This window comes from Mizuhopecten yessoensis, unplaced genomic scaffold, assembly GCF_002113885.1.
Source record: "Mizuhopecten yessoensis strain PY_sf001 unplaced genomic scaffold, ASM211388v2 scaffold10591, whole genome shotgun sequence".
Lineage (NCBI taxonomy): Eukaryota > Metazoa > Mollusca > Bivalvia > Pectinida > Pectinidae > Mizuhopecten > Mizuhopecten yessoensis.
The window spans coordinates 507,116-521,282 of record NW_018408623.1 but is presented as its reverse complement, the minus strand read 5'-3'; the positions used below and the strand labels follow the sequence as shown (position 1 = coordinate 521,282).

Genomic DNA, 14,167 nt, shown 5'->3' with positions numbered 1-14,167 from the left:
CGTCATCGAGAACTCTAATGGTGACAACAAAACCACAAGGTTCACCATCGACCATAATCAAAACCTCGACTTTCATAGCACACGCAGAAATAGTATCTTGATAGATAGAGCTATCATATTCCAAATATAAGAAAATGGATTATGGTATTTTATTGTGTACTCACCGATAGAACCAATGAAGCATGCCAATAGGACAAGAAGCAGCACAACTCCACCGACGACACCTATTATAGCGTATATGTATACCCCAGCTTTTTGCGACGTTTCTGTCGTTGGCAAGGCCGCCTCTGCAATAACAACGTAGATTAACATGACTTTTTCGCTGGGTCCTTCATTGTTTATAACCAACATACCTGCCTTGGTCACATCATGGGGTCATGACGGGTCCCGAATGTGGTTTACAAAATGTTTTAAACAAGACTCTGGTCATTCCTATCGTTTCGATTCGGCCTCATTAACAGAAAATAATTTCTTTGTCTGAAGTTAAAACACTTCTGATTAAAAAAAACTGTGGCTAAGCAGTATACAAAGTATAATTACTTGACGCACACACACTGGTACAGAGAACAGGCCCTAGTAAAGAAAACTTTTTGACAATGAAATGATAAGACGATATATGTTGCTATTGAGAAAAGGAAAGTTAATGGTAGAAAAAGTTGTCGCATTGTTAGGAAATCGAACTTACTTATTTGATATTCCACTTCCACAATCCCTGATTGTGATACAGGACACGGGTTTATTCCGAGGCAGTTTTGGACATTGACCTATATTAAATATTATTCATTTTTAATGATTTTTTTTATTATTTTTATTTCATTAACTTATTTGAATTCATTTAGAACTTTTGAAAAAACAACGCAGCTAAATGAAAGTGATCGTTAAGAAAAAAAATCATTATTTAAAACTATCCAAATGTGTTGCTTAGTAATATCAATAAAAAAAATAATCTTACCTCCACAATATAACTCCCTTTGGTGATGTTGGGGAACTCATGTTCGTACCTACTCGTCGTATGTCCAATCTGTAGATTAATTTTGAATGATAGTTTAAAAAATAGGTATTTATTTGACGAAAAGGTCATTCTAGGAAATAAAGATGTATTTGAATAGAAATCAATTCAACAATTCAACCCTTAAGTCACATTTGAACCTTACGAAATCAATGACTGGGCGAGTCCAGTTCAGATATGGAGGGGTGCATGAGTTAATGAATCATCGTTTATTTCCAGTTTTATTATTTAATTTTACCACTTTTGAATAATTAGTTATTATAAAAAAAATGCATTAAGGTTGTAAAAAGTATGACTAAGAGGAAACGTTAGATGTATATACACACTGTTGTTTCGAGATTATACAGTTACTTTTATGTTACAAAACCCTTGCTTTTCTACAGAATACCAGAAAAGCACAACATCCAAGTATTCATATGAGTGAGGTACCTTAACGGTTTGCAGTTTGCCTGCGTTTATTTCCATGAGCCTAACAAAGTAGTAGGTGCCAGGGGACACATAAACAGCTGATATTGGCTCGAACACGACATGCATAGTCCGCAACTGGTATATATAAGCCATAGCAATCGTCACTTTACCGGAATTGCTAAAATCTCTCGCTAGAAAGAAAAAAAATCACACATATGCAATGAATTTTAGTTTTAAAAATAATCTACGTCCTGATTAACGACCTTTTCCTATCCTTATTCATATCTTAGTCTATTAAGTCATGGCCATGAACCAATGATAACATTTCACTTAACGAGTCACCAATACCAGTATTTTGAGGTTATCTTCAAAAAAGTGTTTTAATTAAAAAACAGATACATATATATCAGAAGAGATCGTTCGAAAAAAAACCACGAAATAACTTGTTCAAGAAAAGTTTGTTTCAAGTTGGTTAAAAGGGTTTTTCAGTTGGGAAACGTTTACTTATTATTGTTTATCTGCAAGATTTATGGTGAAAATGAAACAAGTTTCTCAATTAAGAAACGTACAGTCAAACTACATCAAGCTAACAAGACTTCGAACATTTGTGATGTAAAGGTAAGTGATATAATACAAGAAATTAGCATATTGTAGAAATTAAAATCTTTTACAGCAACGTAATTTTTTTATGGATACGATATATCCATATAAACACTTTTCATTCACGTACTTAATTTTTTTTTACCTTTTTTATCTGTTGAATATTTGATAAAAGTAATTTGGATATTTTAGTGAGCTGCTTAAAATGTACATACTTGTGTAGACGGTAAAATGGTAGGTAATACTTGTTCCAGGGTGGCTTCGATTCAACGTATAGGCCGTTAATGTGATTATGTAAGCCCGCTTTTCACTCTGACAGTCCAGCCCCATTAAACAACCGTACACAATCTCTCTCTGGCAAATAAACATAACAAGGCTACCTTTATTTTTCACGCAAAAATGGTATCGCATATTGTTAACATCTTATATTTATGATATGCAAACTTCCATAGGTTGTTTATTAATGTTTTATATGTATAAAGCGAAGTACGATTTCAACCAGCTGGATATCAAAAGTATATTATTAAAATTCCGAATAGCAACTTTTCATTTACATTGTCATTTTCTGTTTTACTAGTGCGTTATTGGTCAATTTCAAGTTACATAAAGGAAAAGGCAAGACAATTTTACTGGCTTAATTATCCACTTAACTGACGGTAAATTAGAATATCAACGTATTGGTATGTTAATTTGGTATAACCTTTTTCCCGTAAAAGTAAAGAACTTACTGAACATGCCATCATGCCAATTAAACATTTTTGTAAAACCTCAGAAAATATAAATCGATAATCTATATTGGTCGATTAAAACTGGCTTACCGGATACATTTGATCTTGTTCTGGGGTTTTATACAATGGAAAGTCGAACAGTCGGTATCGTGGATTGTCCTTGTAGTATGGATCTATGAGTTCGGGGTACCTCGGGTCGTTCAAGCCCACAAACTTTACCAGTAGTGCTTTCGTATCTGAAAATAATACGGTGGAAATATCTAGGTAAGATAGAGGCTAAGACGCAAAAATTACATTATGTGAAAATATGAATCAATTTTGATGGTAAATAATATAAATTAGCCCTTTAACTTTCTTCTGCAAACTCTTCAGGTGAATGAAACAGCTTAAGTATGACGTCATGAAAACACGTTTATAATGTGTAAACATCGCATGTTAAGCCCTCAAGCACTTAATAAAAACAAGTGAAAACTACGTAAATATTCTGGTAGATAAACCTATTTAAAGTTATTACTTTTTTAACAAAATTCTGTTTCATTGATAAGGAGATATCGCTATGACAATCATAGAGCATGCACATTGATCAATATATAGGGAAACCTCTTGTTACACAAAGTACATTTTAGAAACTGTCGAATTGTGACTTATTCACTTACCGTATGAACTGTTCCTTGGTAATCGAAATGTAAGATTTAAATTTGGATTGTTCTTGACATTGTATTTGTCAGCTATCAGGTAAAATCCGACGGCACTTATGGAAGGCGAGTTCAAATCCTTCATGTGGCTATTGCTCTGCTCGTAACTTTCAAAAACATGGTTGTTTTTCTTAAACTCCTCCCATTCTATATTAATGGAAAAAGACATCGGGGGTTCATATGTTATAACATAACAAATATATATAAATAATGTTGTGATAACGTAGTAGTAAGGCAATGGAAACAGACATCGGGGGTTCATATGTTAAAACATAACAAACATATATAAATAAGGTTGTGATAACGTAGTAGTAAGGCAATGGAAACAGACATCGGGGGTTCATATGTTATAACATAAGAAATATATATGAATAATGTTTTGATAACGAAGTAGTAAGGCAATGGAAACAGACATCGGGGGTTCATATATTATTACATAACAAATATATATAAATATTGTTGTGAAAACGTAGTAGTAAGGCAATGGAAACAGACATATCGGGGGTTCATATATCATTACATTACAAATATATATAAATAATGTTGTGATAACGTAGAAGTAAGGCAATGGAAACAGACATCGGGGGTTCATATATTATTACATAACAAATATATATAAATAAGGTTGTGATAACGTAGTAGTAAGGCAATGGAAACAGACAATTGGGTTTAAAATACAAAATAGGTATAAAAGTCATGTTGTGAAAGCGACACAGTAACATTATATGTAATTATAAGGCAATGCAAACAGACAATAGGACCCATAGTACATAAAAATAAAAATCGTGTGGTTAAAAAACAGAATGGTTATATATGTAGTATACATAACTGTAAGACAAAATGAACCGTTTGCCCTCACTAGTCTTAGGTACAACCACTGTTGAAATATATATAAATTTTCCACTTTTATCAAAGTAACATTGAACTCTTCAGTTGTTACATGACTGATTGTATCATAATCTGTGTTAACAATAACATTTTAAATTAGAATGTGCATCAACAGAAATAATTACATAATATCTAGCGGTAGATTTGAGAAACATGTATCCATGAGCTACAAAACATTTATCGCAAACAAAACGATTTCAACTCCGAGGCAAATATTAAAAAGTCAAAACGCGAAAATGTCCTCAAATATAAATCTGTCACGAGTAAAGTAGACACATTGGCCACCACAGGTAGGATGCTAAATAATAATGCTGATAACATCTTTAAAGGATTTACCTTGGAACATCCCTATTGAGCAGTCAAAGTAGGAATCCAATGGGTTACGTTTCTGGAAAAAAATATTAGACGAATTAAGAATAATAATAAAAACCATTAATATTTTTTTGTCAGTGAGATATTGAATTCTATCAAGATTTAAAAACTGATGTGTTTATCTAACTCAACAATTGATAATGTTTTGTAAGCAGATCGTATCATATATAAACATAAAACGGTGGTATGACGTTGGGGAGCCCATCCAAAATGGCCTGCGTCTTGTTGTCAAGTAGACGTCATTAGAATATGATGCCAAAATGTTCCCTATTGCATAACATAATGTATTAATACAGTAAATCTTCGTTATTCTAGATAGTTTAAAATGTAACAAAATGAAAATTTAATGGTTTTGCCGTTGTATATCATACATATTTCACTCGCACGGCAGAAAATACTGATATTTTCACTCTTGATTTGCACTTGTGAAAGATATCGGTAATGATTTATGTGAAAACATGTAAACGAGAAACCGTAAATGATCGTTTTTTAACTTATGGTTAATGAGAAACTTTCTGCAAATATATAGTTTAATTTTAATTTAATAGACATATTTTGCTCCATGATATTGTTGAAAGGAACTTATATTTGATTTATTTTTGTGATTTAACTATTCTAATCGTTAAGGATCCAAGGCAGTTTCCAGATCTCTTTTTTTGCATACATAAGGATGTTTTTCACAGATTTGCAAACCAAATATAAAGCCACCTTGTGAAATCATATCTGTTCTGTACTAAGTAAAAGAGAATGTGTGGGATAATTGTATTGAAACTGATTATGCATTCTGACGGGAAATACATGATGCCTAATGCAAATTTAAATAATGATGAAGATATTAAAGACTGATATAATATATTCAGCGTCCTCAAATTGCCTAATCGTTAACTTTCGAAAGTAAGGAAGTGGTAGCAGGTTATTGCTTATACGTATTGTTCATAGAAGGAAACATGAATAGAAGGAAGTAAATAGCATCACATTGGCATTATCCTTCAGTGAAATAGAATCTTTGTGTTTGAACAATTTATAATAATATTCTTGTTCAAGACATCTGGTCAATTTTCTGCAAAAACAAAAATAAAAGTGAAATTCTAGTGCAAACAATGATAATAGCGCAACAATAATGAAAAGGAAAAAGCACCTACATTGTTTACGTGTGGCAGACGTTGATGAGGGTACCTATGTGAGATATATCTAATGCTTGCTCACTACACATGGTTTCCAGAATTGAAGATTTATAAAGATTATTGGCAGGTTTTACGCGTTTAACCATCCTGGTGTTATTGGGTAATACTAATTTAACCTGATACATGTGCAATATGAATCTCGATCTTTTTTATTTTGCACACAAATAATCGTGTTCTCATTTTGCAACGCGGCATTACTAGGATTTGACCTAGAGAAACAAGAGTAGTCTGATTCTCCTCGTACCTGTTCAGTGCTCTCTGATGTTTCCTCTGTTTATATTTTCATCCTAGTTTCATCGATTTGAAATCGACTTACTATTCTGCTTACACTTTGATATTCTCTTATTCTTATTGGAAGATTATATAAAACTTGATTATATAAATAAATGGGGGGGGGGGGGGGATATAAATTTCAATTTCTTTTTACGTAACCCTTTCATGTATAAAGAATGTATAAGTATTCTGTTTATATTGCTTAAGGTTATTTAGCGTTGTATACAGTGCATTTGCATGCTGTATGCAGTGAACAACGTTGAATTGTTGACAAGACCGGATCAATTATAGCTGCCCTTTAACTCAGATAATGTCATTTCTCGTTTTGTCGGGTGTGTGAAAGGCCTGAAAATAATACATATAATTATGCACTAAGTAGTAAGTCAAATTAAGATAAACACTTTTTATCGAAGAAAACCTTTTAAACACATTTGTATTATTATTTGAACTCCAACATTAGATTTTAAGTTTAGCCAATGTGTTTGTCACAAAGATGTTATCTTAGAATATGAGTGCTTTCAGGAAACGCAACAAAGACGACGGTTTACAAATATGCTTGTTTTTTGTGACACTGCATTGGAATTAAGGAACCGTGACTGTCAAATCACATGAACCTCACGCCATTGCGTAAAGTTGGTATATTGAGTAACCAGACTCCAATAGAAATGTCATGCACTAGATATCAAACAAGATATAGGTGCATCTATTGTATAAACTTATAAGAAAACCCATACTTAAGTTAGGTGAAAAAAGTCTGTACAAATACTGGGAAGCTCAAAAAAATATATGTATTAAGAATCAAGATTTAATCTGATATACTTGCAAAATGTTGAAATTTTAAAAATGCGTATACAAGAACACTGAGATAATTGTATAAAAAAACGGCTCGTTATTTTGATGGCTGTATAGTATTATAAATTATAAATCTTAAAGAAAATAGTCACTCACTCGCGTGAACAAAACTTTAGTTTTGTTTTGACTCTAAAATTCCAGTGTATATCTTTTTTTTTTTTTTTTTTTTTTAGGTACGGATTACTAATAAATCTGACTCCGTGCTCACTGGCTGTACACTGAAAGAAGAACGTAAAACACACACATACAGGTGAATGCGCATGTAAAACACACACACACACACACACACACAGGTGAGCGCGCCTATAAAATTTAGTGACATATACAGTTGGCCAAAAATGAATAAGACTGCATCACATGTTTCTGAGACCTATTGGTGATACTAGGGAAATCCAAATTTTCCAAATGACTGTTGAAACAGAGGGACACGTGCCTAAAACCACTTGATTATGAATCTAAACATGTATAGTTCTGGTTAATTTCAAATTAAATAGCCTGTAATGCGCCCATATTATGAACAAAGTAGCCTAAAGTTAACTTTTTGCCTTAAACCAATTAAATAGAACATATTGAAGTATCCATAAAACTGTATTTGAACGCAAAGACAAAAGAAATAGGAAAAATATAGATTAAGGAAAGATTGATATGGAGACCAATGAAAAAGGACAAGGAGAATAAGGCCAGGTATCCCGCGTCTTCTGCTTGTAAGCATATTTAAAGGCATTCCCTAACACGAGATAAGTAATATTGTCATGGTTTCAACATCAGCTATATACTTATCGTTTACAACCCAAATTTGTGTACTCGTATAGTTATCTGTAGAAGAAGTTTTTTTAAGTACATTGTATCTGCCAACTTCATTTTCCTCGCCCATGATCGACTTTCAGCGATTGATCAAAGACGATACTTTATGCGTGTGACGACAAAATCAAAGCAGTAACAATCTGCTGTAAAGACGGTGAGGTTATTAACAGTTTGCTGTGTTACTTATATGGTATGTTATGTAGCCAAATATAGAATAAAAACTAACTAAAAGAACATGTTCTTAATCTGTCTACTATTGTATCTATGGTAACAGGAAATATGCTTTTGCTTACTTCAGTATGCATGTTCTAAATAATAGTCGCTTGAAGTCCTTACACAAGACAGGTCAATATTGTTTTAATGAGTGTCACGCATTACAATTGCATTCATACATTTTAGACAATATACATTTACATTGCATAAAAGCACAACGTTACAATCATCTTATATATCATATTGTTAAGGTCATATATTAAAAGTGTTGACAAAACCCAGTACTCAGTATCTTTTGCTGATTAAGGAATGGAGTCATTGATGAAGTAAACCAAATCGCGCACTCTTAATCGATGAACTCGCAATCAATGTATTGAATTCAATGACTTAAGCGATAGTGTGCCGTTTTACATGAACAAGGAAATAGAGATCTTAGTCTAGTTAAGGATACACAATTATATATATTATAATTATTGTATCATAAGAGGTACAATGTGTAATTTACTAAATACTAAGGCAAATTTGGGATAGAAATGATCGAGTGAGTTGTTGTATTCATGCGAATATGGTCAGGCGTTTTTTTTATTTTTATTTTTTATTTTTTTATTTTGTTAGACCCCTTAATTTCCTCCCCATGACCATATAGAGTAAAACACAAACAAAATTGCTTTCATCTCATCTACTATTACAGTTTCTTTAAAGCGTCAGGTCTCTACACCTTCATACCATACGACTGATCTTAAATACTGGTTGTTTGGTTTCTTGTGCTTTATGGGCAAATGTTATAGGACACTTTAAAAAGCGTTTATTTAAAAGTTAAAAAAACTATTAATCAACCTCTAAGCTCCCATTTTATAAGGCACCGAGGTACTTCACACAATAAATACAGGACATGTGATAAAACGTTTCAAAAGATAAATCAGTAAGAAATGTCATTTACATCGACAAACAAAAGCGAAGATTGGGAAAAGTTTCAAACTACTGTGAAGAATGAGGAACCTTTACGCTTAAAGCTACAAGCCTTGTAGCATGACCTGGATTTTACCGTGGGATATCAGCCTCTGATCAAATAAACATTTCGCCTGAAGTTTCTTGAATCATTGTGAGATGACAATTTCCTTTTTAATGAAATTTCTCAATTTCCGGTTTGGTCAGTTCGCAAAGACTAAAGAGTTCCAATTTTGTCAAGTGTTGACGTTGTTCAGCTATATATAGATACTTACACACTATGTTTCAACAAAATTGTCCTACTGTTGCTAATATTACACAAAGAGATACCAATCCTAGTACTTCGGTTTCTGGTTGTACTTTTATCCATGATATTGAGTTTCTGAACATTTCATTATGCTTTTATACATGTTTATGACATACATTATATCTACACCTATTACATATTTACATCTGAGATATAGCTAGGTGTGTTACCACAGCAGATACACGTATATAACTCATCTATCCGTCTGGCAACTGATACCTGGAGAAGTTGTAGGCGTGAAGATTTACACCCACACCATGTGAATGAATAACTTCCATATGTGTAGCTTTATACTTACACCTTGTGAACAGTTAGTTGGCTGGCAATCTGTGTTGAAAGTCAGTGCACCCACATGACGGAATGATAAAAGATGCATCGTCAGTATACTACCCAAGACCACACCATGTATATTCTGTCTACGTACCGCCATATTCAGTCTCCTGATCCAACTCAATGCATCCAGGACCCAAAGTGACTTTTAAATAAATCCTGGTCTCGCTCTATTGATGGATGATTGACGCAACATCCATAGCCATACTTATAATTACGTGCTTGTCAATACAGGGTAAACGACTTGGTTTATAATCAAAGTTTCAATCCATTAACTTTCAGTTTAAAATGTATCTCATTCGAAACCAGTTCGTATTAATACTTTACCCCGCTTGTTCGAGTCTACTCAGCTGTAAATGAGTGCCTGGTTGGGCAGTGCTAGAATTGTTGAATGCTAGCTGTGAGCACCGAAATGGCAGCGCCGGCTGTATGCTCCCCTGGGAGTTGAGAAAGATATTGGCTGGTTGCAAAAGCCCTATAACCACGGATAATAATTTGAAAACCGCTTTGAGACGACCTTCGAACTCAGTTGTGATAAAGCGGTATATATGAACCTCGAATTATTATTTTTATTATTATTTGGTAACGTCAGAAAATTAGAAAGAGTTTTACAATTTAAAATACTGACAAAAGCCATGAATATAGTTTATGAGATGCAGAAAACTCGAAAATATTAGTTATATCACACAGTTCATATTGAACTAACACACACAATGGATAAACATTGGTCTATATATAGGTAGTGTTCAGTCAATGTATAGCAAGCCGAGAAAGGTATTCACTGAAACACCAACGCAGAGGGAAAACTCCGAGCTCATAACGATACAGAAAGACAACAGACGAAATAATGAGACACGAAATAAAATTAAAACTATACCAGGAACGGAGGAGACGACAAACAAACAAATATAAAAAAAACACCTGGAAGGAACTGAGGAGAAAGCGTTACAAAAGGACTGACAACACCAATAACTGAAAATATACCAAGCAAAAGAAAAGACACCAATAAATCAGTAGACACTAATAAAAACGGAAAGACAACACCAGGAACTGAAGATACATCAAAGCAAAACAAAAGACAACACCAAAAAGTGAGTAGACAGCAACACATAAGGCTCAATGGCCTTAGTGGTCACCTGAGTTATAGTATAGGTACTAGTAGCTCAATTTCATTGTTAAGATGTACAAAATGTGGAAAACAACATGTAAACAAAGTGAAATACAATACTTCTCATGTCAGTGTCCAAAGGATAAGAACTTAAAAAACTATTCAAATAAATTATTTTGCTATTGAGTATTATACCCTCTACCCAAGGGAGAGCAGATGACCTGGGGGATAATGAAATTTACAATTAAGGTAACTAAGGTAACTGAGTCTGAATATTAGTTTTAAAACTTTTAAACATAATCCCAATTTGGGCCCCACCCCTCCAGCCCCTGGGGATTGGGCAGGATCTTATTTTCTCATATACCATCTAATTGCCATCTGGCATCATAATGATTCCAACCAAGTTTGAATATTTTTCTACTGAAAATGGACAAAATATACCCAAAAACGTGATTTCCCTATATAAACTATAGTAATGTTACCCCCTCCACAAAGTAGAACGGATGGCCCCGGGGTACTGATATTTACAATTTAAACAAAGCCCCTGATGCTCTTTCCATACATGCAGAGAAATTGACTGTAGTACTTCCGAGTCTGGAGAAGAAGATTTTTGAAATATTGGTTAATTTTCCCTTTGAAGCCCCGCCAATGTCCCTGGGGTTGGGGCAGGAATTCCAATTTTACAATTTGATACCCTCTTCCTTCAAGAATGATTCTCACCAAGTAAGAATAATTTCCTGCAGAAAATGAACAAAATATACCCAAAATGTTATTTCCCTATATAAACTATAGTAATTTTTACCCCCTCCCCAAAGTAGAACGGATGGCCCGGGGGTACTGGAATTTACATTTTAAACAAAGCCCCTGATGATCTTTCATCCATCAGAAAAATTGACTGTAGTACCTCTGAGTCTGGAGGAGAAGATTTTTGAAATATTGGTTAATTTTCCCTTTGGGGCCCCTCACTGGCCCCTGGGGTTGAGGTAAGTAACCCAATTTTACAATTGTGTAGCCTCAACTACCAAGGATGATTCTGACCAAGTTTGAAAAAATTCCATCCGCTGGTTCTTGAGAAGAAGTCAAAAATGTAAAAAGTTTAGCACGACGCACGACGGACGACGACGGACGAATAGGTCATTTGAGCAAAGCTCAGGTGACCTAAAAAAGGGAAAGACAGCAGCAGGAATAATTGAGACACCAATCAAAACAAAGGACAACACCGGGATCTAAGTAGACACCAAAGCAAAAGAAAAAACAGCACCAAGAACTGAAGAGACACAAAAGCAATTCAATTAAGATGTTTACATTTTGGTTATTTTATAGAATTTTATAAACATGATATCGAGATGCTAAATAATAAAATGAACATAAACCAGGCAGTTTAAGGATTATGCCAGAGTAGCTTAGCTAAGGTTGTCAAATCAATGCGTATATCATATTTCTAAAAAGATTACAAAAGTTCAATTAAATAAAATATCATGATCACGCTTTAGAGAACACAATTTTAATATTTGCGTGAAAATGTCAGTATATTTAACTTAAGTATTATTAATTCGTAGTAAAGCTGTGCTTTTAGATCTATAAACTAAATCCACATATGCACACATGACGACAGTGTTATGCACGACTGATACTTCAGTAGCCTCGGTATTGCGTCCTAAAAATGTGTAGTTCTGTCTTATTATATATCTATTTTGTAAATATACACAAAGTTTTGGGTTTTGCCTACAACACACACAGTGTTAGTAACAAAATCATCCCAACCTGATTACAGTACACATTCAAATCAGTTGATATGTATCAGTTTGTTATGGCTTCCATAAATTTATATTGACTGACAAAGTACGTCACCTGTGGAATTTAAGAAAAAAAAATCATACACATCTTAAGCATAGCTGAAAAAGTGTATATACACGAGTTCTTGGGTTGTATTGCTTATAATATTGTACCACGTTTCCAACGTGTTCTCACCCTCGTTATATATTTCACCATTATACACATACATACGTTAATTATTTCTTAAACAATATACATTTGTTGTATAGCAAGACGATGTTAGTCAGACGCTAAGACACATGTTCACTATAAGCACTATTGTTATATATATACTTGTTGCTTGCATTATGCATATTCAAAGACCATTTGTTTGCTCATGTGAGGCATGAGAAAAGTGCGAATTTAAAATGTTACAATAACTTGGAAAACGTTTATTTCAAAATGCGTTTTTCTTGAATATGTACCATCGATAATTTTAACAGATTGCAATCATTCAAGCTATGTGTATAAAGAATCCAAAAAACTGGAAAACATTTGTCTTCAAGTCAATTTAACGTCGTGTTGATTCTGCGATTGTTTACATTATGTGAACCGATTCAAGTTCTTCATTAGGTCAGGTTGGAAGGAAATATGCTGATGAACAGCCAAGAATATAAAATCTTAAAAGGAATTATCCAGTTTCATAAATGTAACTGAAACTGGATAATTCCCTTTAAGATTGCGCATTTGAAAATAATTTTTTTTTTTATAAATATCTATTTTGATTAAGATTGCACAATAAGTTAAATGTAACTATTTGTTTCTTATAATTTATTTTTTTAACTGAAATTAGACTTGACTTTTAATAAAGAAGTTTGAAGACCGGATCATCAAGTACGTTTAAAGAAATCCATAATATGATTGGGTCTTAGTTAAAGTCGAATTATCTCCATAACATACTCATTTCACATCTTGTCCTAGCCGAACTTTTCCACAATAGCCATCTGTGAAGTGTTTACAAGAAAGTTACCCAGCCATGAAGTTATTTATACGACAGTAGGGGCAGAACAAAATTCTCACCAGACGTACATTCTATCAGATGACATCAGCCGAATTGTATGTTGCCGAAAGTACTCTATAAACTGGTCTTTAAGTAGTTACATCATGCGGATAGCAAGCACTGACATATAACGCCATTGCTAAAATTGTAGTTCAATCCTAAATTAAGAAATGTTTTTGAATTTTAACGCCTGTATAATAAAAATAAGATGCATGTTATATTACACCTAAACACAATTAACAGGTTACACAACATCCCTTGACTGAGTTGCACTGTACATATGAGAAATATATTAACAACAGGACCGGTAGATTTTAACGTATGTACTAGCTAACACATCAAAGTATCTGTAACAACAGCGCTTATCGTGAAATCTGTGCCTTTCGACTGCTCGCCCTACCTTTAAGCAGTATACAGTATACATACCCCTTGTGAACAATCACGTTCTTGACATGCAGACAGATTACTGATGATTACTTGATCTGATGTTGCACATCGGAAGTCATGATCATAGGTAAACATAGCTACACTAATACACCATAGCAATAATACAGTAGTTATACTTAGTGCTAACATAGTTAACAATGCGTGTGTCCCTCAACTTATTGCCAGCCTCTTTTTGACCCACCAGGA

At 33.6% G+C, this 14,167-nt stretch overlaps 1 protein-coding gene across 5 annotated transcripts in view; it reads right to left on the bottom strand.

Annotated features, from left to right (window-relative positions):
• The window catches only part of LOC110461229, a 21,946-nt gene extending 7,779 nt beyond the window's left edge, over nt 1-14,167 (bottom strand). For 2 of the 5 annotated variants that reach the window (XR_002464098.1, XM_021514616.1), the window contains exons 1-9: nt 13,961-14,167; nt 4,665-4,716; nt 3,402-3,587; nt 2,836-2,981; nt 2,233-2,371; nt 1,439-1,608; nt 953-1,021; nt 686-764; nt 165-287 (exon numbers count right to left, since the gene is read on the bottom strand). Coding sequence is in view for 4 of the 5 variants with exons in the window: in XM_021514616.1 (XP_021370291.1) it covers nt 165-287; nt 686-764; nt 953-1,021; nt 1,439-1,608; nt 2,233-2,371; nt 2,836-2,981; nt 3,402-3,587; nt 4,665-4,716; nt 13,961-14,110 (1,114 nt within the window). In the remaining variant the exon portion in view is untranslated. Of the gene's footprint in view, nt 1-164; nt 288-685; nt 765-952; nt 1,022-1,438; nt 1,609-2,232; nt 2,372-2,835; nt 2,982-3,401; nt 3,588-4,664; nt 4,717-9,579; nt 9,983-13,960 lie in introns of those variants that run through there. The other 3 variants (XM_021514617.1, XM_021514618.1, XM_021514619.1) reach the window with 3 other exon arrangements.